Genomic DNA, 26,981 nt, shown 5'->3' on the forward strand with positions numbered 1-26,981 from the left:
ATGTACACGACAGAGCGCAGGCGAATGAGCCTGCACGGACTGAAGAGGAAAGACCCAGTTTGGGTGTCCGTTGAAAGTTTGTGGCAGGACTCTTTGCCAACAGACCTGAGCGCCAGCGGCTCCGGTAAACAGATCGTTTCTCCGCGGAGTCGGACCAGAGCGCTATCCGTGGCATACGTAGTCAACGGGGACGCATCAGTGCCACAGACTGAGGAGAACGTATCCCTGAAATGTCTGAACGAAGCCTGCGCGGACGCACACGCCGTTTTCAAAACCATTTCGTTTGAGAGAGTAGCCTTAGGCGCCACAGATATCCTGGATAGTTTCTACAACGCAGGCAAGTGCAGACATGCTGACCGAGGAGTAATTTCGATGGCACATAGGCTACACGCAGTTATAGTTACGCAAACTGACCCGCCCTGTTAAATTTCCCTTACAGATGTAGCAGTGGTGGAGATGAGTGATTCTTTCTGCCAGCCTTCACTTTTCTATCACCTTGGAGTGAGAGAAAGCTTCAGCATGACCAATAACATAATCCTATACTGTTACAAGCAAGACAGTGATCTACAGGCTGTCAAGGTAACACACACCCCTGCTTATTAGTATTAATGTGATAGTTAAATAAGGTCTTGGGTATATTTTCATTATCAATTAATCTACTGATTATTTTGTTGACTAATCAATTGGTCTAAATGCCCATCACTATTTCCCAGAACCAAAGGTATTATGCTAAAGGGAAGAGGTAATTTTAAATCTGGAGCAAACCAATTGTATTTTTCCAAGATTTTAACTGAAATTAAACATTAAGTTGTAAAAGCAAAACACTGCCAACTGGCAGGTGATGTCTCAGGTGCATTGAGGCCATTCAAGATCTCCCATTGTGAATTTGTCCCTGTATGCCTCATGCATTGTCTTCCTTCAGGAGCAGTGTGGAAGTTACACGTTCATCCCTTACGTGGTGTCACCTCAGGGCAAAGCGTTTGCCTGTGATGCTGCAATGATGGCTGGTATCAAGGAGCTGATGCAGCCTAGTTTCCAGCTGGAGCCCCTGTTGACTCTGCTAGTGGAGAGACTGGTGCATCTGCTGAACAATGTACACATTCAGTCCAGGTCAGGCATACGCTGCAGGGCTGTTTTCACCATCTCATCTTTTGCCAAAAACATTATCATCATCTCAGATTACAAGTGCATTTGCTAATGCTGTAACCCCCCCCCCTCTTTGTTATGCTAACAGTGAGTACTTCCGGGAGTCAATCAGGCATGAGATTCGTATGGCACGGGAGCGGTTCAGCGGCCAAGCCCTGAGTGAGGAGTTGGGCCGCATCCAGAAACGCCTGGACAGTGTAGAGCTGCTCACCCCTGACATAGTCATGAACCTGCTGTTGTCCTACAGGGACATTCAGGTTTGTGTTGATGCATTTGTGTGCAAGTGAGTAAATGCCTTTACAAGCAGTGTATAAAAGGTTATATGCTACAGCCAATGATAATTTTCTTTATTCATCTTTCAGTGATCTTTCATATTATGAAATTGATTGGTTGCAGAGCATAACATGTAATTTTCTGTTTGAGCAAAAAGAATAAAATAAAAGTTTATAGAAATAAACTTGCAAATCTTGACTTTGCCAGAACTTAAAAATGTTGCGTTTTTGTTTTGTTGTTATGTTTTATTTAAAAAAGGCCTTTGGATCTACATGAAAATGTTTCATTATGAAAGCAGACAAAGGTATTTCATGTGGTTGTAAATAGTAACAAAAACAACCATTATGGTTTAAATGAGTATTAGTTCTAAATGTTGTAAAAGAAAAAAGGGATTAAATGTCATCAGATGAGAGTATGGTAAATAATACGTTGTATTTCTGCATCCTCTTTTCTCAGGACTACGATGCCATAATCAAACTGGTGGAGACTCTGGACGACCTGCCCACGTGTTTGGTAGCAGGACATCACAATATCAAGTTTCATTATATATTTGCTCTAAACAGGTACCCAGATGTTTTTACACGTAAACGTAATTAAACTAATTTGCAATGTATTGTCTAGTTTCAGTTATTGTTTTTGTGCCATTCTCCACATGTGGCCATTTATTTGCCTTGTGTGTAGACAAAATATAAAGGGTTTTGTTAAAGCTCATCAATCTTCCCATATCAGGAGGAATAACCCTGGAGATCGCATTAGGGCCTTGGAGAAAATTCTACCTATGGTGGAGTCGGGGAGCGAGGTGGCGTCCGATGTCTACTGCCTGTGTGGACGGATCTACAAAGACATGTTCATGAGCTCTGGGTTCACTGATGAGCACAGCAGAGACCAGGCCTGCTATTGGTATGGGGGTAGGGGCTTGTGATGGCACCGTGGAGACAGAGACATGCACAGATCTTTCAGGAGAGGAAGAATGTCTCTGAATTATTTGACTACATGCACGTAGGCGGAGTTGGACAGCGCAGGCATAGTGTTTGTCAGCGAAATGGTGAGGGACGTCATCTGACTTTACGCAGCATTACGTTTTCAGCTAAATCGAAGGTTGTGGTGACGCTTTCCATTTTGGCCTGTCACAACCATCAATAAGCTGAATTGTCATGGAAAAAATTATGGCACTTACAGCTCCACACATTGTCACGCGTTTCATCAACTTCCCAACAAGTAATCCGACAGAAGCAAACACAATTCATTAAAAAAAACAGCTTCCCGGGAGTAGTAGGTGCAACTGATGACACTCATAAAGATCAACTTTTTTATCTTTCATTTCCAATGTTTCCATAACCTATGTACATAATGTATTCTCTTAAAAATTCTTAATTATCAAATTTGTGTTGAATGTAAACACCTCTTAGGAATTTCAGCATTCGATGTGAATTTATCTAAGAATATTCTTAAATAAGGAAATCTATTCAGTGATTGGTCCTTGCCTATCTGGTCATCCAAAATCTCGTTTGCGGCACAGCAAAGTGTCGTGAATCAGCACTAAGACTGACACTTAGGATATAGTCCTACACACTGAAATTAGGACTATGATGCTTGATAACTAACTTTTAAGCAGTTTAATAATTACCTTCTTTTTTGATTGTTGCTGCTTGTATGTGTTTGCTTGTACGTGTTTGCAGCATCATTATTATTCTGATTCTACTATTATAACTCATCAGTGTTGTTTTTCTATGTTATTTGAAAGGTATGGAAAAGCTTTTGAGACAGAGCCAACTCTTCACTCAGGCATCAACAACGTGGTCCTCCTGATGGCAGCTGGCCATGAATTTGAAACTTCTATTGAGCTGCGCAAAATTGGTGCTTAATGCTTTCTTTATCAGAGAGAATCAATTCCAAATACCTTCTTTGATCATTTGGATACAATATACAAGTTTATGATGTACCAGTGAGCTGCAGCACCCTGGAAGAATAATGAGCTTATAGCTATGCATAGGACCATCATATATCGATGCATCGATTAGCCTATTAGTTTGAAAATACAGCAGTGATTTTTTTTTATGTGAATTTGTTAATGAATTGTTTTGTTCTGTGTTATTATGTTGGTGTTTAGGTGTGACTCTAAGCACCCTACTAGGTAGAAAGGGAAGTTTGGAGAAGATGAAGGATTACTGGGATGTCGGCTTCTACCTTGGAGCAAACATCCTCGCTAACGAACATAGGAAAGTCATCGAGGCCTCTGACAAACTCTACAGGCTCAAGGCCCCTACCTGGTGAGGCTTAAGCCCCAGTTCTTGATTATTTGTAATATTGCAAATCAGAGTGTGTGATCATCAAGCTTCAGATTGTAGGGCTTATTAGTTTAATTTGATTGGTTTGTTAAAAAACATCTTAAACCCCTGTGGATTAGATAGCATTTAGAGGGTTTAAAGGCTTATTTCCATATTAATTTAATGTGGATTAATGATTTTAGTGTGTTTCTTTCAGGTTTATGTCGTCCATCATGGAGACGTACATCCTGTACCGTCAAGTTGCCAAGCCACCTGAGGTGAAATCTCCTAAACAGGACACAGTGGATTTCTGGATGGAGCTACTTTTGCAGAGCTGTAAACCCACTGACTGTACAAGCCGCTGCCCAGTAAGACGACACTGACAACATTAACACTAACAGTAACTCTGGACGTTAGTATCCATTAACTGGGACCAAGCTCTGTCCATTATAATTTTAAGGTTAACATGCAATATTGTAATACTGTTCAAATTTGGAGGGATATTGTCAGGAAATGATGAACAACCATTTTCACCCCTATGATAAATAAAAGTGGCTATTATAAAATATTAGTAATTGAATTTTGAATTGCTACTTTTCAGGTACTCATTCTGGAGCCCAGTAAAGTCCTCCAACCAGCCATTGTGAGTGTGAGCGAGGAGGACGAAAGTCGCACTGTCCAGTTGAAACACATTGTACCCTTAACGGTAAGAAGACCCTCAATCCCCCCCAACCCAGAGCTACCTTCTTATCTGAATACATGTTTCTGAGTAACTGTCATGCATACAGAATGCAGATTTGCGTAATACAAAGAAGAACCAACTTTTCTAACACTGATATATAATCTGGTGAATGTTTAATCAGGTGAGTGTGTGGGTGTGTTCTTTGAGTGTCATACCTCAGGTACTGACTTTCTCTCTCTTGCATTTATACACGCATGCAAATGAAAGCTTCTCTCCCGTGTGTAATGCACTGCGTATTAGTAATAATAGTGTTTTAACTTCATTCTTCATTCTACAGAAAGGCTTACACCAGTGGACTTTCCCAGCGTCTGAAATTCGGGGAGTGAGGTAAAGTGGAGTACAACATGTGCTAACATCTCTCAAATAGCTGCTCTCGCTTGCGGGCGTGATCAAGCCTGCAGAAAAGAGAGAGGGCCCAAAACATACAGTTTGCCTGGGAAACCTTGGCTGTCAGTCAGATTTTGTTTCTGTCAATATGGTTTCAGGCTTAGCTCGTTGGTTTGTCAGATATTTGTTGATTCCTCTTTGGCTACTGATCAGTGTTGCTGTCTACTTTAGCCTTGTCTGGCCTGTTGATTTGCCACTTGGGAAAATACCCACAACAGTCAGCAACTGGTCACTTAAAACAGCAAACAACTTTATCAGATTATACTATGTTTGGGGAAATTGAAAACAGCTTTTTTCAATTACTGAACTAATCAACCCACCTCCCACCCCACTTATTCTTTTTTCTCCCCAAAGTGTTTCAAAGATTGATGAGCGGGACTGCTTCCTGTATGTCCTCTACAACTCGGATGTCTTCCAGCTCTGCTTCCCTTCTGAGGCTCACTGTAAAGGGTGAGTGACTAAAAAATTAGCAAAGATACAGCGGGGCAGAGTGTGTGTGTGTGTGTGTGTGTGTGTGTGTGTGTGTGTGTGAGGAAGTACAAATTATTTGCTCACTGACTAACTGACTGGCTAGATAAAGATGAACACACCATCACAACAGGGTGCAAGAAGATAATTAGAGGTTGACAGACAAATAGGCAAACAAATAGCTTCACAGTCTAGTCAGTGGCCTGGAGAAAGTACTGTGATGTTTCACTGTATGAGTCATATTTTCTTTGTTGCCTTGTAGGTATTCCCCCTTTTCACTCTAATTAAAGGGTAACTTATGTATTTTTCAACCTGAACCTTATTTTCACATGTTTTTCTGTCAATGTGACTAATTAGGACAACATTTTTTTAAACATTGATCCAGTATTGAGTGAGCATGCTGCAGTCTGCAGCAGCAAAACCGGACTGCAGCGTAATCCTAGCGGGCAATTGCACCCCCTCAGAGTATATCCAAATTCCACTGAGAGGGAGGTTATGAGAAGTGTCTGACAACATTGTATAAATGATCCCTACACAGATAGACCTGTTTTAATGAGTAAGATCCTTCTTATTTAACCAGAAACAGCCACTATTTTGCTCTCGTCAAAGCCACCAGACTCCATTGATAAAAGCAGTAATTTTACCTTGCAGAACATGGGAGTCGGTTGCTGGTCTACTGCTGCTTCGGTAGCTTCGATTAGTTTGTTTGTGTTGTGTTACTTTGTTGTGTTTTTTTTTTTTTTTTTTTTTTTTTACAAACGAGACAGCAGTAGACTAGAGAGGTAACTATTTTTGTCAACGGAGTCTGTTGGCTTTGACGGGAGATATAAAGCAATTGTTTCTGGTTAAACACAAAGGATCTTACTCTTTTTTTTTTTTTTTTTTTAAAGACATTTGTGTAGGGATCCTTTACATAATGTTGTCAGACACACTAAGAATAACAATCTGAGCCCGTCGGTGGCAAAAAAAGCACTTTAGTTGACGTCCTTTGACGGTGCGCAGTTGCCCACAAGGATTACGTTGCAGCCCTCTCGCTGCTGTGCTTTCTCAATACTGGACCAATTTTAAAAAAGGTTGCCCCAATTAGTCACAGAGACACAAAAACATGGGAAAATAAGGTCCAGGTTGAAAAACACAGAAGCTACGTTCAAGTTTTGTTGCTAGTAGTCTTCTTTTTCACAGCCATTGTTGATGCAATGCTATGTTTATTTGTGCATTACCATGACAGGACTGTGTATCTTGTCTGCCACATGCTCACACCTGTGCATGTTTGTCTTCGTGTGCACTAGATAAACAAAATGGGGACCAACTATTAAAAAAAATTGTTCTGCACTTCTAGTAAAGAACGCCACAGTGAAGTCTCTTGATTCTATTAAGCAAGTTGAACGTACTGGGGTTTGCCTTTTATGGGTACATTCTTTGGCAATAGTCTGCAGGCACGTCTAATGTTGGTATTCACATTACTTGAACTGATATTCACTGAAACTTTATTTAACCACATGCTCTAATATCAGCATATTCTTAACTACATAACATCTTCTCACACTGTTCTCTCACTAGTTTCTGCGAGCTGGTAAACTCTCTGATTCAGCAGGAAGAAGACCCTGCTCAGGACCTGGACTGTCTAACTGAGGAAATACCAGAGGTCAGTCACAGTCCTTCATTCCCCTGACACAGTATGTGCTCTATTTTATGTCTCGCACAATATTCCCGTGACACAGTGCCACGTTTTCCATGTACTTGGGCATTGTGTGCAGTGTCTGTTTGTGTAAATTAAATAAATACATTCATATTCATATTCATATTTTACATTAATTTTAACTGTCTGAATTCCAGACTCGTCTCAGAAGAAGAATCATCTCTCACTCTACTGCAACTTGTGGTTGCTTGTGAAATTGCTTACAAGTCCTCTGATGCTACTAATTTCGGTCACTGCTTTCTCATTCATGCTGTCTTTGTTTCTTTCTACAGTTCATCTATGAGACCAATGAGAATGGCGACAAGGTGGTTCTTGGTAAAGGGACGTACGGTGTGGTGTATGCTGGGAGGGACCTGAGCAACCAAGTACGCATCGCTATCAAGGAAATCCCTGAGAAGGACAGCACGTATGAGAAACCAACACTCACCGTTTTTCTTTCAGTTTTCGAGAGACTCCGCTTCACTCTGTAGTACCTGATGGGAAAAGATTTGGCAGAGATAGATTTCGCTGACATGCTTTTGCTCTTTGGGGATCTTGGGGGAGATGGATGAATGTGTAGACTTCGCGTTGGATAAACACGTCAGCTAAATGAGTAAATGTAACACACACCCACAGCACAGTTTTTATCTCATGTCACTCTTCTTATTTGTGTCAAATTAGTCGGTGTGTAGTGATGATCCAAATGTAAAACTAGTAAACTGAAGCGAGACGGAGAGAGACAGGAAAAAACTGTGTGGGTTCAAGTTTGTAAAGTTTAAGTTTAGGCAATAGACTCATCTTGACTATGTAACTTAAAACAAACCTTATCATTGTTCAACCCTTCTACATTTTTCTACCCACTCATTAAGGTTTTGAAAATAAACATTATTTGACTGACACAATATTAATATATCCAGATTTTTTAGACATAGTGTTATATCCTGTGATTACAGTGTGTAGAGTTTCTTTGTGTGTGTATTTCTCCATCCAATATGATTACTACATGTTTTGATGTAATGAACTGTCATAGGGGTTGTATAATTGCCCAAAACCTCTAACTCTTTTATTCCTCTTCCTCAGATACTCACAGCCCCTCCATGAGGAGATCGCTCTGCACAAGAGGCTAAAACACAGAAATATTGTCCAGTATCTGGGCTCTGTCAGCCAGGATGGTTTCATCAAGATCTTCATGGAGGAAGTACCTGGAGGTATGAATCCTAAAATTTTAACTTAATAGTTTCAAAGAGCAGTTACTGGACAACCTTAGCCAAATCAACACACACACACTGTTGTAGCATTTCTACTTATATTTTAATAAACTTAAGAGAATTAATACACTTATGAATTTTAATATTCAGAGTATATTAATTCATAAATCTCGCGGGGCACCACCAGAGATTCCGTTCACTGTTCAGATTCCCTGGGTATGGTTAATAATTATACAATTATTCACTAGTGATCAGTTAGTTAACAATCACTTAATTATCTTAAATCAGTCACTCAGTCTCATATCGAGGGGTAAATTCTCATGACAGGGACTTGGAGTTAGGCAACACACACACAATTCCTTTGATTACAGTGAAATTTATTAACTAACTAAGGTGCCATAAATGCGGCTAAATACAAATCGAACAAATAAACAATGGCTAAACAATGAGAATGTGGGGTTCTATTGTGGGGAGAATTTGATTCACACGGGCAGCTAATGAACGCAAGCTATGAGTTTTAAGGACTAAAGATAATGGATTAACAGACTATTATATATACATCACTGACCAGAGTGGCTCGTGTCAGAGGTTTGTTCGTCCTTTGTTGCGGCTGGCGGGCCCACGTGGTACTGAAGTCAAGCCAGCCTCCACTTCGAAAACGACAGTCAAGCCAGCCCTCGCGCTGTTTTGCGATGCGTGTTTTTTCTAGGCATTACGGTAACATCGTGTCGCAGCACATTTCAAAATAAAAGTGAGCTTCTGCTGAACATAATGCAATTGATGTGGCAGAAACGATTGAATAAATAAATGAAAGTGTGTAATATTTTCGCTATTCGCCAAGATTCATTCACACTTTCAAGGGATGTAACTTTTAAAAAACTACATCAGATTGCTCTGATATTGACAAAGGATCACCCTGAGGTGTTCTGCTGTCACTGTGAAGTGAAATGAGTCAGTGGAAACAGGACGTTTTCTTTTAACATCAATTTGAAATCAGCAAAATCAGTGAAAATAGACATTTTCAAGGGCTGTAATTTCAAATAACTACATCAGATTGCTCTGATATTGACAAATTGTCACCCTGAGGTGTTCTGCTGTCACTTTGAAGTGAAATGAGTTAGTGGAAACAGGTTTTCTTTTTACATGAGTTCGAATCTTGGCTGAATGTTGTAAGCTTTCTGTGAGAATGTAATATTTTCTTTAGATACTTGTGGTGTCTTAAGCATTTATTTATTTATTCATTCGTGTCTGCCACATCAATTGCATTATGTTCAGCAGAAGCTCACTTTTATTTTGAAATGTGCTGCGACACGATGTTACCGTAATGCTTAGAAAAAACACGCATCGCAAAACAGCGCGAGGGCTGGCTTGACTGTCGTTTTCGAAGTGGGGGCTGGCTTGACTTCAGTCACGTGGTTGCCCCGGGCGTCGAGGATCGGTGTAAGTAAGCTCGACGAATAAAGCTTAAAAAGAAGTTGGTCGTTCTTGAATTAAACAAGTGTAACTTAACGGTCTGATTTAACAAACAAAATAAAAGCAAGCAAGTTGCTGGAAACGAGGGAAATATCGCGGTCACAGCGCTTTGCATGTGTGGCTTGAAAGCGAACAAAGGGCCTTCGCTGCTTTTGTCTGTTGGGGCGCGGTTCCCAGAGGGCAGTCCTTTGTTCCCCTGAGGGAGGGCTTGTTTCCAGTTTCCTGAGGGACCGTCTTGTCTTTAACTATTAATATGTCTAATCAAAAATCAATTTGTGCATATTGTAATCAAATATCCTCCCACAATCAAACCTTAATTGTCAAACGGGTATACCGTTGTTAGTTTTAAGCATTTGATAAAAAGGAAAACATTCAACCTTAAGGTTAGCCTTTCAGAAAATCCTCAGATGAGAGGAACTGGATATATTGGCTGTTACACGTTCTTAGAGAATATATGCAAGATACACGAATGGCATCAGATTATGGACAAGATAAATACAGAGTGACATTTATACATTATACGGCATTTCAGACGATGGCATGTAATACTTATTTTGTCCACTTGGGGGAGCTCGGGTTACATGACAATAGCTTTGATTAACCGTAAAACAACCTTCTGCTCAGGAGCTAGGGAATTTAGTCATTTAACCTTAAATTTCAGCTGGAGTATAGGATGACATTTCTTTATCATATCCTTTCTAAAGGAAGTGTCAGAAAGTGTTGGGAACAAAGCATTGGTTACAACATAAAATAAAGAAAGGTCCTTGCTGCAAAATTAACTTATTTAGATTCTTTTCAACAACAAATAACACCAACATGGTAACATAACTACTCAAATGGAGTGGAGAGACCTAGTCAAGTAACTAAAAAATTATTTAATTAAACAAGGTAATGCTTTGAGTTTAGAGGAGACAGTACTCTTTGTTTACACAAAGAGTTCAGGGCTGTCTTTCAGGTGTCCTGGAGTTCCTCACGAATTTACAACTGGTTGTGAAGAGGAGAATATCCTTTGTGAGGTAATTAAACAAAGAGGGTGGTTACGTGCATGGGGGGCAGTTTAGAGTTTCCTGCCCTCTTTCCAAAAGAGTTTTGATAGGCTATTTGTAATTTCTGGTTAGTGTTTCTTTGTCATTTTAACAGTCAGGCACCAAGGGTTATCTGGCTGAGGCATCAGAGGTGGCAAGTTTTATGATCAAACTGCCCAGAAACAGCACTTAGGAAAAGTAAGCCTTTCACCTCCTCCTTGGAGTCGGTTCAGCTGTCTGTTGAGGGTTGATATGTCAAACTCCCTCCACCTTCTCTCATAGAGAGAGAGAGAAGGAGGAGTCTCCAAATTATTTGATATAAAATGCACAAATCCACACTGTATGTTCACAACACTGTATTGTGTGTGTGTGTGTGTGTACTCTATCTATCTATCTATCTATCTATCTATCTATCTATCTATCTATCTATAAAATGTTGTAATAATTATACATACATAATATTCTTAGAAACTTTCACTTGGGAAAAAAAACACAAGTCATGCCTTGGTTCTTTGGAAGTGCCAACACAAGCTCTGCCTCTGCTTTCAATTCTGCAAATTACTGTGGCTTAGTTACAGGATGGTGCCTTTATTAAGCCGAAAGGAAGTCAGTGTCTGTCTTGTGTTCAGATTTGTAAGTGCAATTCTGTAACATCTGGCACTCAGTTTAAGAAAGTGGGTGGTTCCAAAGACGCCCGGTTCAATGGAGAAAAATCTCTTCAGACAATGCCGTGATTGTCAGAAAAAACATTTGAAGATATGTGAACGATTTCAATCTATATCTTGGTTTGATAGTGCCAGATTTAGCTGAGAAAATGTTGAGAAATTACTTATTTTCCAGTGTCATACTAACAGTAGACATTATGTTTCGTTCACATCTCTGCTTTCATAAACATTTCCACTGCAGAATTATGTTCTTAAAAATGAACTGGCTCATATCATTTTCCATTCCTGCTTGTAGGAAGTTTGTCATCTCTCCTGCGCTCCAAATGGGGTCCTCTGAAAGATAACGAAGCCACCATCATCTTCTACACCAAACAGATCCTTGAGGGGCTCAAATACCTTCATGACAATCAGATAGTCCACAGAGACATTAAGGTGAGTAGGGCACCCTAGGGACAAAGGGGCGGCAAATAATTATTAAGGGTCTGGTGCAACTATTGATCGGCCACCAATTGTTATTGGCCGATGTTCATTCCAAATAGTTTCATTGGTGGTCCCTGAGAAGGTCGATTAGATGACGCTGTTAATAAAGAAAGTGGACTCTCACCAGTTACTTTCAGAACCAACAGATCCACAGAGGATGCCATCTCCACTTCCCTCCACTCAGCTCTCACACACCTTGAGTAAAACAACACCTACATCAGAATGCTGTTTGTGGATTTCAGCTCCGCATTCAACACAATCGACCCCATGAAACTGGTTGGCAAACTCAGCACTCTGGGTTTAAATACAACACTCTGCAACTGTTTCCTCACAAACAGACCCCAGTTAGGGCTGGGCGATATGGACCAAAAAGTCATATCCCGGTACTGTATTTTCTGATAAGTGGGGCTGGAGGGGAGGGGGTCTGTTTTAGTGGCCATGTTTTTACTATTTGTAGTAACTTAACTTTTTTCTTATTTCTCCATTTTAATTTTACATTTAGATTTTCCATCTTAAGTGTCACTCACTTATTGAATCTGCCTCCTTCAGTTCTCTTCACACGCACAGACCTAACGTACCACTGCTGCAAACATATCAGCGTGCCCCGCTTCTTTCCATCCGTCTCTCCCTGTATATCTGCTCTGGTGACTTTCTCCATCAGTAGTAGTCTACGTTGTATAAAGTTGCTGTAAAAAACAGATCTGGTCTTCTGGACTCTTCCACCCACGACTCCGTTCACAGCAGCAGCTGAGCTGCATGTTGAGGAGGCGTGTTGATGACGTAGCCTATCAAAACAAAACCAACGTGGTAACTAACGAATGACATCTGACTGGTGTGTTCACTGTCGCTTTACCTGGTCCGCTCTTGTAAAATATCCACCGTGTCGCTACTTTTAACGTAATCACTCTGTGTTTCTCTGGTAAATGCTACAATGGGTGGCCTAACCTGGGCAGGCTGCCGAAGTAAAGTGAATGTGTGGGAAACACTGACGACTGTATCCCCAGAAATTGAGAGAACTCTTTTGTGAGGTTTGTGGATGACACCATCATCATCTGCCGGATTTCAAACAACGATGAGACTTCATATCAGGAGGAAACTGATAATCTTGCAGAGTGGTACACAGAGAACAACCTACTGCTCAACCTCAGCAAAACTAAGGAGCTCATCGTTAATTTTAGGAAAAAGGAGACAAAGACGCACACTTCTCTCTACATCAGTGGAGCAGAGGTGTAGCAGGTGAACAGTTTCAGGTTCCTGGGAATCAGCATCACAGAGAACCTGACATGGTCGTCTCACATCTCCACGCTGGTGAAGAAAGCTAAAAAACTACTGTATTTCTCTGGCATGGCATGTGCACAACCCAGGACCGGAGGGCTCTGCAGCATTGATTAAAACTGCTTAGAAGATCATCGGTCCATCTCCCCAGCATCAGTGATATCGGTGAGGTGAGGTGTCTGCGCAGAGCTTAAAGGATACTAAAACAGCCACAGCGTGTTCACCCTGCTGCCTTCTGGGAAGAGATGTAAAAGTTTCTGCTGCTGCACCACCAGACTGCAGAGCAGCTTTCCCCCCCATGCTTTCAGCCTTTTAAACTCAAATTCATCCTCAGCACTGCTCCATTGATTATAGTTGATTTCTGTTGACAATTTTTATAATTGCTTGTAGGCTAATAATACAGTATAATAATATAAATGTATATTGTCTGCTACACAGCAAAAGGGAGTTACACACTCACTTTCACTCTACAACCTGTTGTATTGTGTGAAATAAATCTACCTCATACCTTGTAACAGAGCAGACACATACAAGGAGAGGGAAGTAAGACGTGTGTTTGCAGTAAGAGACAGGTGTAGGTGTGAGGAAAGAGAACTGTTGGGAAAAGCAAGGTGAACAGATTAAAGTAGTTCGTGAGTAAACACTAAAATAAGGTGGATAATAGTAGAATAAATGTTACACTGTAATTTTGTGGCAAATAAATAATAAAAAAAAAAAATATTTGTTAAGCTATAAACTGCTTCCAATGACCAAGCACAGGCTGCATTGATTTAAATTGGGTCTCTAAGAGAAACGGTGAAATGCAATGAATATGTTGCATATGTTGTCTGCCAATAAATAACAGTTGTCAATTCATGATACTGTCTCATCTAATACTGAATATATAATGTTATTAAGAATAGATCAATAAATAAATAATGCAAGGCTTCAAATAGACCCCGTGAACTGCGATCTGTATCAGTTGATACTGCTTCTATTTAGCGGCTACAAAAATCCTGATCAGAGCACCCTTAATACTTATTTCACTTTCTAGAATAATTTCATACTAGTTTTATGGTAAAAGGCTGTAGTGTTTGTGAAACATCTCAGTGTAGGTCATTTGTCTTTGCTGCAGGGTGACAATGTACTGATTAACACTTATAGTGGAGTGTTGAAGATCTCTGACTTTGGAACCTCCAAACGATTAGCAGGGATCAACCCATGTACTGAGACATTTACTGGTAAGATGCTGTGAATTTCAAAACATTTATGACTCAGTATTGTTTCACACACTTTGATACAGTGTTCCCCATTTACATATTGCCCTGCATTATAAGAATATACTGTACTTTTTCTAGTAACTAATAACTATAGTTGCATTTTAATCACTTTTATGATTTTTTTAATAGGAACTCTCCAGTACATGGCCCCAGAGATTATAGACCAAGGACCTCGGGGTTATGGGAAGCCGGCTGATATCTGGTCCCTGGGGTGCACTATTATAGAAATGGCAACAGGCAAACCACCATTCCATGAGCTGGGAAGTCCTCAGGCAGCCATGTTCAAGGTAAATAAGGAAACTTGTATTTTATGTATGTTAATAATGTATATGCAGATAGTGGGGTTTTCATAAAAGGAAAGTTCTAAATAAAATATTATCAGTTGGGTTTTGAAAAATCAAAAGTCACTATGGGTTTGGAGTGAAATACCTTAATAACTATTGGATAGATTGCAATAAAATATTGTACAGTCGCCTCGGGATGAATTTTAATGACACTGTGGATCTAGTGCCATCATCAGATCCAAAAAAATTTTGTCTGTTAAAAAATATTTTTACCAAATATCTGTAACAGAAGCCCTAAGGTCAGCTAAAGCTGCAGTCCAATCCTTTGTTCTTATCGTGCTTGACCTATCAGCTGCCTTTGACAAAGTCAGTCACATGATCCTCCTATCCGCACTCTCAGCAATGGGCATCTCGGGTAAAGCACTACTGTGGTTCGAATTCTACCTCTCAGGGCGTTCCTACAATGTTTTGTAGCAAGGACAATTATCCTCCTCCCACTGCCTCTCCACATGGGGTACCCCAAGGCTCAGTGCTAGGGCCCCTTCTCTTCTCAATTTACACCACCTCACTGGTGGTTCGCTCAAACGGCTTCTCATTCGCTCAAACGGCTTCTCTTACCACTGCTATGCAGACGATACGCAACTCTTCCCCATCCTTCCCGCCAGACGACCCCGCTGTCTCTCGGCCAAATCTGCATGGATGAAGGCTTGCCAACTTCAGCTAAACCTCTCTAAGACTGAACTCTTGGTCATTCCAGCCAAGCAATGTATCCACCATAACATCAAACTACAAATTGGCTCCTAAACCATCACTCCAACCAGGGTGGTGAGAAATTTGGGTGTCATGATTGATGACCAGCTGTCCTTTTCAGTCCTTTTGCTGCTGTCTCTCGGTCATGCAGCTTTGCTCTATATAAGATCAGAAAAATCAGGCCCTACCTGACTCAATATGTCACCCAGCTTCTGGTACAGGCCATGGTTATCTCTCGGCTCGACTATTGCAATGCCCTCCTAGCGGTTCTTCCACCTTGTGTGGTGAAACCCTTACAAATGTTTCAGAATGCAGCAGCGCGTCTGGTTTTTGATCAGCCCACACGGATGCATGTCACTCCATTGCTGTGTGACCTCCACTGGCTCCCCATGGCCTCCAGAATCCGATTCAAGTCACTAATGCTTGCATACAGAGTGACTACTGGGTCTGCACCCATCTACCTAAAATCCATAATACAAGTTTCCGTTCCTTCTCGGCCACTACGCTCCTCCAACGAACGCCGCCTGGCTCTGCCATCCCTTCACACAAAGCATTCCCAGTCCCAGCTGTTCTCATCTGTGACACCACGATGGTGGAACGAGCTGCCACATGCCGTCAGAGCAGGGGCGTCCCTCTCTAACTTTAAGAAAATCTTGAAAACTCATCTCTTCCAAGAACACTCCCTCTTATAACACCTCTAACTCATAACATCTAACATGCACTTCCTGTGCTCTTTTTCTATCCCCTACAATTATTTTGTATTAATTGCACTTTTTGTTAACTCTAACTTCTTTCCCTAGTTATTGACCCCATATGTGCCATTAGCGCTTACTAGAATTTATTGCTGATGCTCTGTTGATGATTGTATGTTGTTCCTCAAATGTAAGTTGCTTTGGATAAAAGCATCTGCCAAATGAGTAAATGTAAGGTAAATGTAATCTGCAAAACTAATGACATTCCCAAACACATCAACTGTACTGTGTTTAGTGATAATTAGCAAATGTTAACACATCAAACTAAGAACGTTACCATGGTAAACATTAGCATGTTAGCATTGTTATTGTGAGTATGTTATCATGTTGATGTTAGCTTTAAAAGTTCAGTGTGTAATATTGAAGAGGATCTGTTGACAGAAATGCAATATAATATCCATGATTATGTTTTCAGTGGTGTGTAAAGACCTTACATAATGAACCGTTATGTTTTTATTACCTTAGAATGACACATTTCTATCTACATACACCGCGCATCCTCTTACATGGACGTCGCCATGTTGCGCTGCTATGTTTCTACAGTAGCCCAAACAGACAAACGGCACTAAACAGTGCATTTCATCACTACCTTAAATATTTACAAAGAGCTAGTAGTAGTAGTAGTAGTAGTAGACTGGTTTATTAGAAGTAAGAAAGAAGACAAATTTGGATAAATGGAGGCCCACACGTATTATTTAGCACAAGAGCTGACGGAGCGTGTCAGCCACTGTAGCTTCTCCTGGGCGCTTGTAAAGGGAGGGGTGACTCATGGTCATTGATTCATGTAGTGTCGCAATAATCAGAATATTTTTTTCCTCCTTAAATCTTTATTGCATAAAGAGAAATAATATGTACATGGGACATAAAGACATACAGAACAAAACACACGCAATTCGCAACCCTCACCACTAGACTAGATGCCACTAAAACTTACACACTAAAGCTTTAAGCTTAACGCGCTATTGTACCTAAATCTGTGTTCCATATTGTTAAGTGCTAACTTCCATCTTTTCTCTTTCATAACACACAATCCAAAGTTAAAGTTGTTTAAATTAACACTTTAAACACAGATTTAAATGATATAAACTTCTTCTAGCTCTGTTAGTAACCTTTAAACAATCCCATCAAGGTGGGCATGTTTAAGATCCACCCCAAGGTTCCAGAGTGCATGTCAGATGAGGCCAAGGGCTTCATAATTACCTGTTTCGTGCCAAACCCAGACGACAGAGCCACAGCCGCACAGCTGCTGAAGGACACCTTCCTCAGGTCATCCCCCAAGAAGAAGACCAAGGCCCTGCAGGAATCACAACCTAAAGACTTCATTTCTTCTGGTAAAGCTTCAGTACACTTAAGCCTATACTGACACATACTGTTCTTTTTTTCTCATATATGTTGTTGGTTTTCATCAACCAGTTTATATTAACTATTTACATTACAAAAGCCTCTGTTGTTACTGCACCTGTTACGAAAGGTGTTTTTATGAAACCTGGTAAATGTCAGAGATTTTTAACACTCATATCTAACCACAATCTCGCTGGGTTTTGCAGCTGACTATCAACGCAGCCTGTCTGTACCCATCTCCATCCTTGTGGAGGACACTGATTTGTACTCGGGTTCAGTCGACCTGTCCGGCTCCCTGGACCTCAGGAGGCCCCAGTCCACCCTCAGAGCAGATGAAAACTCAGAGAGCACACCCATCACTAGCAGTTTCCTGTCGTAAGTTAGATTATTACTCAACAGAAAACCTTATAATTTTTGCATGGTTTTACAGGATCTTATGTACGTGGCAAACCACACTGAGGTTTCAGTCAGATACTCTGGTGAGACTACATCCTGTGTAGGTATAAAAAGAGTAAACAGTCTACATTTAACCTTATAGTACTTATTAAATAACCTGTAAATCACAAATTAATTATTTCTATACATATCTTAATTTTATTTTTCGAGGTATTTTCATTTCAGAAGATAAATCACTTGGGTTTTTTTAAATCTATATCTGTTCATCTGGTGTGATTGATCTCTTTATTGCCCCCTACTGTCCAGAATACCAGACGACTCTACATCAGACATGAGCAGTCCAGCCTCAACAGAGGAGAATCTTGGTCTTTTTATGCTGAGAAAGGACAGTGAAAGGAGAGCCACACTGCACCGAGTCCTCACTGACTACATCAGTCTTGTCGTCTGTAATATACAGGAATCTGTGCCTCAGGTGGGTGAAGAAAACTAGAACATTGTGAAATCCATTGACTTCCTACATAACATATTCACCTCACAGTCAGGGATTTTCCTGGCTCAAATGAGGCGCAGATGGTGTCATCTCGATCATGTGCACTGTGCCAAGACACTTTTATACACAATTTTTTCTTATTTTGTTTATTTTACTTCCTAATTTGAATTATTTGGTTTTATCACTATACGTTGCAGTCATGTTCTCAGATGTAGATATTAATATTAAAGTCATGTTCTGTTTGGGCAGCATTCACAATTGCATTCACATTTTTAAATTAAACTATATTAAAACTTTTTTCTACTTAAGTCTTTTTCCATCTCTCTGGAATTTTTGGCAGCATCATTCCCAGGGCACTGTGCTAATTACAACACAGCATCACCACGTCTGTGTAATGCTGTAATCACAGTGACAGAAATGATACAAAGTGCAACACTTGCTGGAAAATAGTATTTAGCATGAAAACACTGTGTAAGGAGTGATCTGCATTTTGAGTGCTTTTTAATGACACCTACTACACTGACCTCCTTAAGAGACAGGCCAAAATAAATATCAGACACTCTGTTATTATCTCTGTCCTCCTCCTGCATTATCTGAACAAAGTTGCATGGCATATGCCTTGCAACTTTATCAGCTGACCTGAGACTAATGTTTCTAATAGAGATGTCCAGAAACGCCTTCTCAGAAACATCTGGCTGAATTAAACCTCTGTCTTTCTGACCCACGCTATTGGCATATTGGTATAATATGACATAAACATGTTTTAATAAATGCTGCAACACACAGAAAAGTCACCGCATTAACAGCGGGACAAAAGAAACACTTGTGGTCACTGTAGTGGGACAAAAGTGTTACTTTCGTCCCAACAGGAACTCCTGACATATAAACACGATTTATTTTTATACTGAAAAACTTTTGCCCCGGTTTACCCCTACTTGTGAGATAGTATAGAAATTACAGTATGCTTATTTTTCTAATCTTTTTTTTCTCTTAAAAGAATGGTGAGGGATCATCGCTAACTGCAGAGCACATCACCAAGCTCATTATCTGCTTGCGAGAAAACATCCGCTCTCCAGACAGGAAGCAGTTGACCAGTCGCCTGTTGGACCTTCGAGCCACACTGCTCTCTGCTGCAGTATCACCAAACAGCCTACAGGTGGTGCTGTTCAGCTTCCAAGATGCAGTAAGTCACTTCAGAGTCAACACACAGACTTTCCCGGTGCACACTGCTGTCAGCTATGGGCTTGGTGAGATTTTTGGGTGGAACATCACTCTTCTGTCTATTGTGTTAAACTTTATGCTTTGTATGTAGGTGAAGAAGGTGTTGAGGCAACAGCAAGTGAAACCTCACTGGATGTTTGCTCTGGACAATCTACTGAGACAGGCAGTCCAATACGCAATCACTGTGCTTCTACCAGGTAAAGCTTCATCTCATACTGTATAGGTTCAGTAGTCTGGGTTAAATCCTTGGAGATAGGGGCATGAGTTGTTGCGGAAGTAACATTGTCAACCGGCTTTCAGGTTATACAGTCCCCTCCAAAAGTATTGGAACGGTAAGGCAAATTCCTTTGTTTTTGTTCATTGAAGAAATTTCGCGGTATTCACATCTAGATGTGTTAAACAACTCAGGACATAACACCCTTTGTTTGAACCCACCTATTTTTCAAGTGAGAACTATTGGAACACGTGACTGACATGTTGCCTTTTAGGTTGATTGTCCAAACATTAAATAACTTTGCATGACTAGTCTAAGGCTGCATTCGAAAAGTCTTTTTTGCTTAGGAAGATTCCTAACTGAGTGAAGTAAACCGGAAGTATTTCCGTGGCAGCCATGATAAGAGCTGTTTGAATTCTCTAAAAGCTAAGGAAAGGTGCCTCAATGCTTCCTTTCATATCTCCTTTAGCATAGGGTACACCGGACCATCCTTTACAAAGGAAAGGAGAGAATGCCATCCCACAATTCCTTGCGGTGGCAACATTTAAAGCGGCGCACGTTCTCAGACTCAAACGATAAAATCCATCGACCACATTTAGCAACATCCTTGCAATATTATGAAGCACATTATGAAGACTCACAATTACCTTCTTACTTTTGGTTTGTTTTCTTTTGGCTTTTTTGTAATCTAATATTGTTTCGACACCGTTTTGTGTTTCAGGTTGTTGAAAAAAGCCATAAAGTGTTTTCTACAATAAAAAATAAATACTGTAAATCACCAACCATGATGGATAAAGGAGGTTGATCACCATGTAAGTTACCATTGGCTATTAAGACTTTTCTCTCTTATGCCATAACTTGCTATATGCATATCTTAAACTGTCACCAGTAACTGAGACCCATGCGAGCTGTCTTGTAAGGTGATCAAAGTGAGGATTTATGTTGCACCATGTAGCCTCACGTTATGTATTTCCAGCAATATCATTTATGGATTTTACTTCAGTCACAGATGCCGACACCCTCGCCTTTAATAAAGGCAAAGATCAAGCTGGATGACCTCTACAGTAGGAGTTTCCCACACACTGATTTATTAGTGGTGGCCTGCCACATTATCAACGCTGATTGCCACAGATTGATTTCCGATTGATTTTGTAACAATTTAAAATGGGTAAAATCGTATTTGATCACAGAGCTCCGCGCAGCGCATATATTCTCTCAGCGTCTCCTCTCGCCCCGTCGCGCGCTCTCTCGCTCTCTCGCCACAGTTACGCTGTTATTCAGTGGGAGACACTGTATTTACATACAATTGGGATTCATGTTGATAAATAGGCCTATAGGTGGGCAGGAGGGTGAGTGTGAGCATTCTCAATGTGACAACCCTGTCCATTATTTAGTGACTGGTAGGCTACCTTATCTGCCTTTTTGCTATCTTGGTTATGAAGTAATATTTTCCACCGTGTTGTCCATCTTTAGATGGCCTGCATTACAACAACACGGATGCAGTGTCAAAGATGCGCTTTTTGTAGTACATCTTCAGAACATTGTAGTTTCATCACGGCAGGCCACGTCAGTAACATCTGCCGCCGCATAATTACGTTGCTTAGAAAAGAGCAGTCGGATTCTCTGAGCCCCGCGGCCTTCTTTTCCCAAGTCCTTATGAATTCTCCTCCACATCTTTCTTTGACCTCATGCCATTTTCCATCGAGGTCAAGGAAAGGTGGTTAGGAAAGGAGGTTTTTTTTACTTTTCGGATGCAGCATAAGTTTTCATCTTTGGTTCAAACCCATAAAGACTGCATTTCCTGTTAAAGAGGATAAACCAACATGAAGACCAGAGAGCTGTCTATGGGAGAAAAGCAAGTCGTTGTCTAGCTAAGAAAAGAAGGAAAATTGACCAGAGCCATTGGACAAACATTGGGCATAGCAAGCACAACAATTTGGAATGTCCTGAAAAAGAAAGAAACTACTGGTGTACGGAGCAACAGACGTCCAACAGGTCGGCCAAGGAAAACAGCAGTAGTTGATGACAGAAATATCATGAGAGCTGTGAAGAAAATCCCCAAAACATAAATGTTCACCAACAACCTCCACAGTGCAGTGGTGAAGGTATCACAATCCACTGTTGGAAGAAGATTCAGAGAGCAGAAATATAAAGGCCACACCACAAGATCAAACCACTCATCAGCAGGAAGAATCAGAAGGCCAGGTTGAAATTTGCAAAGAAGTACAGAGATGAGCAGCAGAAGTTCTGTACCACAATCTTATGGACTGATGAGACCAAGATTAATCACTAGCAAAGTGATGGAAAGGCCAAAGTGTGGAGAAAGAAAGGAACTGCTTATGATCCGAAGCATACAAGCTCATCTGTGAAGCATGGTGGAAGTAATGCCATGGCTTGGGCGTGCATGGCTGCTTCTGGAACAGGCTGATGATGATGTAACTGATGATGGTAGCAGCAGAATGAATTCAGAAGTGTACAGAAACATTTTGTCTGCCAATTTTCGTAGAAATGCATTGAAACTAATTGGGAGGAAGTTCATCATGCAGCAGGACAATGAGCCAAAGCACACTGCCAACAAAACACAGGACTTCATCAGGGGAAAAAGTGGAAGGTTTTAGACTGGCCAAGTCAATCACCTGACCTTAACCCAGTAGAGCTGCTTAAGAGGAGACTGAAGGGAGAAACACCCCGAAACAAACAAGAACTGAAAGAAGCTGCGTTAAAAGCCTGGAATAGCATCACAAATGAAGAGTGCAACAGTTTGGTGATGTCGATGGGTCGCAGGCTGGAGGCAGTTATTGCAATCAAGGTTTATGCCACCAAATATTAAAGACTTTACTTTAAGATTATTTTTTTCATTACTTTTGCTCACCTAAGAATGCTGTGGTCTAATACAAACGATGATATGTCCTGAGTTTAACACATCTAGATGTGAATACCAGGAAATAAGAGCTGAAATTCTGAACTCTTGTCTCAGACTCATCTTTTGATCTTAAACCCAAATGTCTTCAGTGAACAACAAAAACAAAGGAATTTGTCTTACCGTTCCAATACTTTTGGAGGGGACTGTATGTTTCTCTCCTTGTGTATCCAGTTCATCTATTAATTTATTTAGTTACCTGTTTGTTTACTTTTGGGGAATTTATGTTGTTTATTTATTCATTGTGTAGGCCTATGCTTTCTTCATTCTTTCCCACCACTCCCCTCTCTGCCTCTCAGAGCTGAAACTCCAGATGCAGTCCTCATTTGAGATGGAGGACAGCACTCCTGAGGATCTGTGTGCTGACCCAGACACTCCTGTAGTTCTTGTCCCTGACCAGCTGGAGGCGCCAGCAGACACGCAGCAGATCCATCCAACCAAAAATGAGATTCAGCCTACAGCAAGCCCCAACTACCCCACAGACCTTGTCCTCAGCACCAACTGTCCCCTCAGTGAGAAACTGAGAGACCTACGACTACAGACCAGAGGGTAGAATTTAGTTGTTATCTTTATCATGAAGCTTTCATGTTCATGTTGTGCTTGAAATGGATTTAATATACTACTATTATTGTCATGTCTGTGAAGTATTTAGTTTTCAAGGCTACATAAAAGGAAATGTTTGTGCTGTGAAAAAGACCTAACACTGGCTTATAGACAGCACGCTGTGATTAATAAGAATTTTGAGTTGCACTGCTTTCTGCTGAGTGATGATGGCTGTGTTTCAGCCTGCTGAGTCAGCTGAATGAGAAGGAGAGAGAGTACCAGGAGCTACTGAGGAACTATGTCCAGAGGAAACAGGAACAGATAGATTCCCTGAGGAATTCAGCAGTCACTCATGGTAATGTTTTTTTTTTTTTTAACCACACAGTTCCATACATCCATGTAGATAGCACAAAAACATTGGTATGAGTGCCAGGTGGGTTTGAAAGTGTACGTAAGAATGTCTCTGTTTTGCAGCACAGTTCAGATACTGTGGTTTTAGATAAATTGTTAAAGAAAAAGTTTCAAGTCTATCTTAATACAATAATCACATCATGTATGTTGAGACATTCATGGGTCAAGCAGAGGAAGCAGTGCAAACAACAATTGTAGGAAACCTCCACAGTCCTCGTTCTCTGCAGAAATGGATTCTTAAGCTGGCCAAATCTAATGAGATTTTGAGCAGTCTCAATTAGCCAAATCAAGTCAACATCTTCGTTTTGATAGTTACGTGTAGGTTTATTGCCAGTGTTTTCTCCATACAGCGTAACTTAACAGGACGTACCCCTGCACTGTGGTTCAGTAAGGGAGCGCTGTCCATGGAAACTAAAAAGACAGTCACTTTTGAATATACCCTCTCAATATCTCATATATATTAAAATACCCTGGGAAAAACATAGTCTTCTCACGTAGCTTTGACTTTGGTATCTTGAAACCTACCCATTTAGTACTTCCAGCAGGTTAAAACAAACATTCATCATCAAACTGCTAAATCCAGTTAAAGTAAGTCTGTTTGTTACTCCCCCTCCTTGTAATATTTGGCAAAGAAAATATGCCAAGTTAAAATGGAGAATATGTAATATATAATAATAATTTTGCTAAAATTGCTTTTTCATTTACCTTAATTTGCGAGTGAGCCATCATCCAACAGATGGTAAGAGCTCAGCCTATAGTCTGATGATTAACCAGAGCAAGCTGCGGCATGACCAGTATTACATCAATGGACCAAGCCCTATGTGGATTATCAGTACACTGACTGGTTCTCATTAACTGTTTCTTAAGACTTGAACCAGTCAGGCTCTTCCACGCCTCAGCTTCAGGCTCCGGATTTCTGCCTGACTGGTTTGTGTCAGAGGTGTAGGCCATCGGATCATCAGCTAATGTGCTCAAACTTGACTCGTCTGTTTGAATAATGATTACACAGCATGCCTGCGGAAACACGATAAGTGTTATCAACACCATGAGATATAGCATGTCTGTAATTTGCACCAGGCTGCCTGAATGGTTGTAATCTCTGTACATTATAGATGGTGAATTGCCGTCACAGAAAAGCTCTCATCCAGAAGTGAAGGCTTTGGTGCGCTGGCTCAAGTCAATCCCTGTAGACCAAGACACAATTCATAAGGTAAACTCAACTCAAGATCAACTTTGTTTTGTTTTTTTCCTGGGGCTTTGGTATTACTCATCTACCCACTGTTAATCCACACCTATGTGATCTGGTTTTCTAGTTGCTCTCTCATAAGTTCACCTTGGACTGTCTACTCTACATGGCCTCCAGGGATGACTTGATGTACTGTGGAATAAGGTGAGCTGCCTCCGCACATCACCCTCACACCATCTGTCCATGCAGAAATGTAGGAAGGGACTGCCCTCAGAGATGGTGGTGTAGAAATGATGCAGTCTACCTCGTTAGTTTGAATTTCATCAGAAAGCCCCGGTGGTGTTTGGGATAGCTCATTTGTAACACTGTATTTAAATCTGTCCAAACTTGCTGTTCCAGAGGTGGCATGCTGTGTCGAATCTGGGCAGCCATCACAGCTCACAAGAAGACCCAGCTCAGCACACACAATGAGGACAGCAAGAACACTCTTCTTTAATTGCTGCTGATGTTGTACATCAAAGAACAGATTTATTGACAGGCTGGTCCTGTGTCCTCTGGAGGAAGTGAGGAAGCTGTGACCATATCTGACTTTGCAGGGAACTGATGTAAAGCAGGATAGATAACAGGTTGAACTGTGAATGTATTTTCTATTTTCTTTTCAAGATACTGACCCCTTCTTACAGTTTTTGTGCATATTAAGGCAGAATCTAACTGTATATTAACTTAGATCTTGCCAGCATTTATTTTACATTTTCTCAGAGCTTTGGCAAGTGAGATTATAATTATGCCTTAATAAGTAGTATCCTGTAGTAGTAGTACTGATTTGTCTGCCAGCAAACGTGTTTAAAGCTATTTTAATGGTGCTTTCTGATGATGCTGTTTTACTGTGTATTACAGAAAACATAGCAGGACCTAACTTATTAAGGGTATACTATATTTAAGATGAATGTCTCTCTCATTCGGGGTGGGGGGCACATTATTTGTACTGTATATCCTGTTAAAACTCATTCTGATAATAAACAGGAACCTTAAATCTTCTCAGACTGGCTTGTTGTTGGTTTTGTTTGTAACAGAGTAACAAAGAGGAACTTTTGTTTTGTTTTTTGAGTGGGTGACGTAGGTTGGAAGAAGTGATGAAGTGGTGAACAGTCTTAAAATTCCACACGTGTTTCCTCATCTGTTTTCACAATGTTGACATCTCCTTAGAAACAGCAACATTGGCTTTGTGTGTCTGTGTCTCTGTATGTGTCTGTGCTATGTGTGTGTTTTATTGTGTAGCCACACTTCTGTGCAGGTCTACGTTTTTTTTTGTTTTTTCAGACTACTTAGGTGAGTGACTTTTTCTGATTAATCATTTTGTCTAGTCCTCATTTGTTTAAGGTACAAGCGTTAAAAGGTACAAGTGTTAAAACTTGGGTTTAAGATTTAGAAGTTGGGCTTGAGTAATATTACGAACGGAAATAAACGGGGATCGGGATCAGAACGTTTTGCACATAAAGACATTTGTAAACGTCACATGTGATTTGTTTTTTCCAGTGTGTCATTATTGCCTAGTAATCTGTCAGTGGTCCTGAGGGTGTTTATTATTTTTTTAAGCTCATTATTTTTTATATTTTATAAGCTTGTTAAATGCCATATGAATGTCAGTTCCAGTGCTCTGTCAATAGATATACGACTTCATTGAGAGACTGGGGTTGGCTATAATAACTATGGCACTTACTAAAGATAGTAGTAATATTGTATTATAATATACAGTATTTAATGCCATAATTTTGTCTAGGACAACAAACGAGGCAAAAGAAGATGCAGCAAAAACCCAATGATAATTTCAAATATATTTACATTTTAAATGTTCAATATCCCTCATCTGACATGCGCTCAAGCTAATCAAAATAGGCTGCCGTGTGTTGCAGCCTAATACAAGAGCAACTCCCACTATGATTTAAAACTGGCATTTTGCTTTCCTGTGTTCATAAATGTATGACATAATTTATTCATTTAGCATCATAAGGTCCAAAAAACATTCCATCCACTTTGGCCAAAAGACTTATTAGACCTCTCACAGTGATTTACCTCTGCAATAATTCAGAATGCTGAACAAATCAGAAGGTAGGACGACAATAAATC

At 40.5% G+C, this 26,981-nt stretch overlaps 1 protein-coding gene across 2 annotated transcripts; it reads left to right on the forward strand.

The window, feature by feature from the left end:
- si:ch211-1i11.3 (mitogen-activated protein kinase kinase kinase 5) lies at positions 1–25,895 on the forward strand. 2 transcript variants are annotated; one of them, XM_038710868.1, is made up of 28 exons: positions 1–337; positions 440–579; positions 923–1,110; positions 1,235–1,403; positions 1,876–1,982; positions 2,149–2,319; positions 3,164–3,276; positions 3,530–3,689; positions 3,904–4,054; positions 4,288–4,392; positions 4,706–4,755; positions 5,170–5,265; positions 6,844–6,928; positions 7,255–7,388; positions 8,042–8,169; positions 11,628–11,764; positions 14,202–14,307; positions 14,476–14,633; positions 17,262–17,463; positions 17,680–17,848; positions 18,176–18,341; positions 19,357–19,542; positions 19,672–19,777; positions 23,014–23,263; positions 23,500–23,612; positions 24,781–24,878; positions 24,982–25,058; positions 25,254–25,895. In XM_038710868.1, the coding sequence occupies exons 1-28, from the start codon at positions 1–3 to the stop codon at positions 25,348–25,350; spliced, it is 3,999 nt and encodes a 1,332-aa protein (XP_038566796.1). In that variant the 3' UTR covers positions 25,351–25,895. The 2 variants fall into 2 exon arrangements, with proteins under 2 accessions (XP_038566796.1, XP_038566797.1); XM_038710869.1 differs by lacking the exons at positions 23,500–23,612; positions 24,781–24,878; positions 24,982–25,058; positions 25,254–25,895 and having other exon boundaries at positions 22,965–23,193.
- Positions 25,896–26,981: the final 1,086 nt, after the last annotated feature.

This window comes from Micropterus salmoides, unplaced genomic scaffold, assembly GCF_014851395.1.
Source record: "Micropterus salmoides isolate LMB-PRFRI ecotype aquatic unplaced genomic scaffold, ASM1485139v1 Ms_hic_scaffold_11, whole genome shotgun sequence".
Taxonomy (NCBI): domain Eukaryota; kingdom Metazoa; phylum Chordata; class Actinopteri; order Centrarchiformes; family Centrarchidae; genus Micropterus; species Micropterus salmoides.

Coding starts and splice junctions, on each gene's coding strand:
- si:ch211-1i11.3 (XM_038710868.1), top strand. CDS start 1: ATGTACACGACAGAGCGCAGGCGAATGAGCCTGCACGGACTGAAGAGG. Junction 4,055..4,287: donor ACTGTACAAGCCGCTGCCCA/GTAAGACGACAC, acceptor GCTACTTTTCAG/GTACTCATTCTGGAGCCCAG. Junction 19,778..23,013: donor AATCACTGTGCTTCTACCAG/GTAAAGCTTCAT, acceptor TCTGCCTCTCAG/AGCTGAAACTCCAGATGCAG.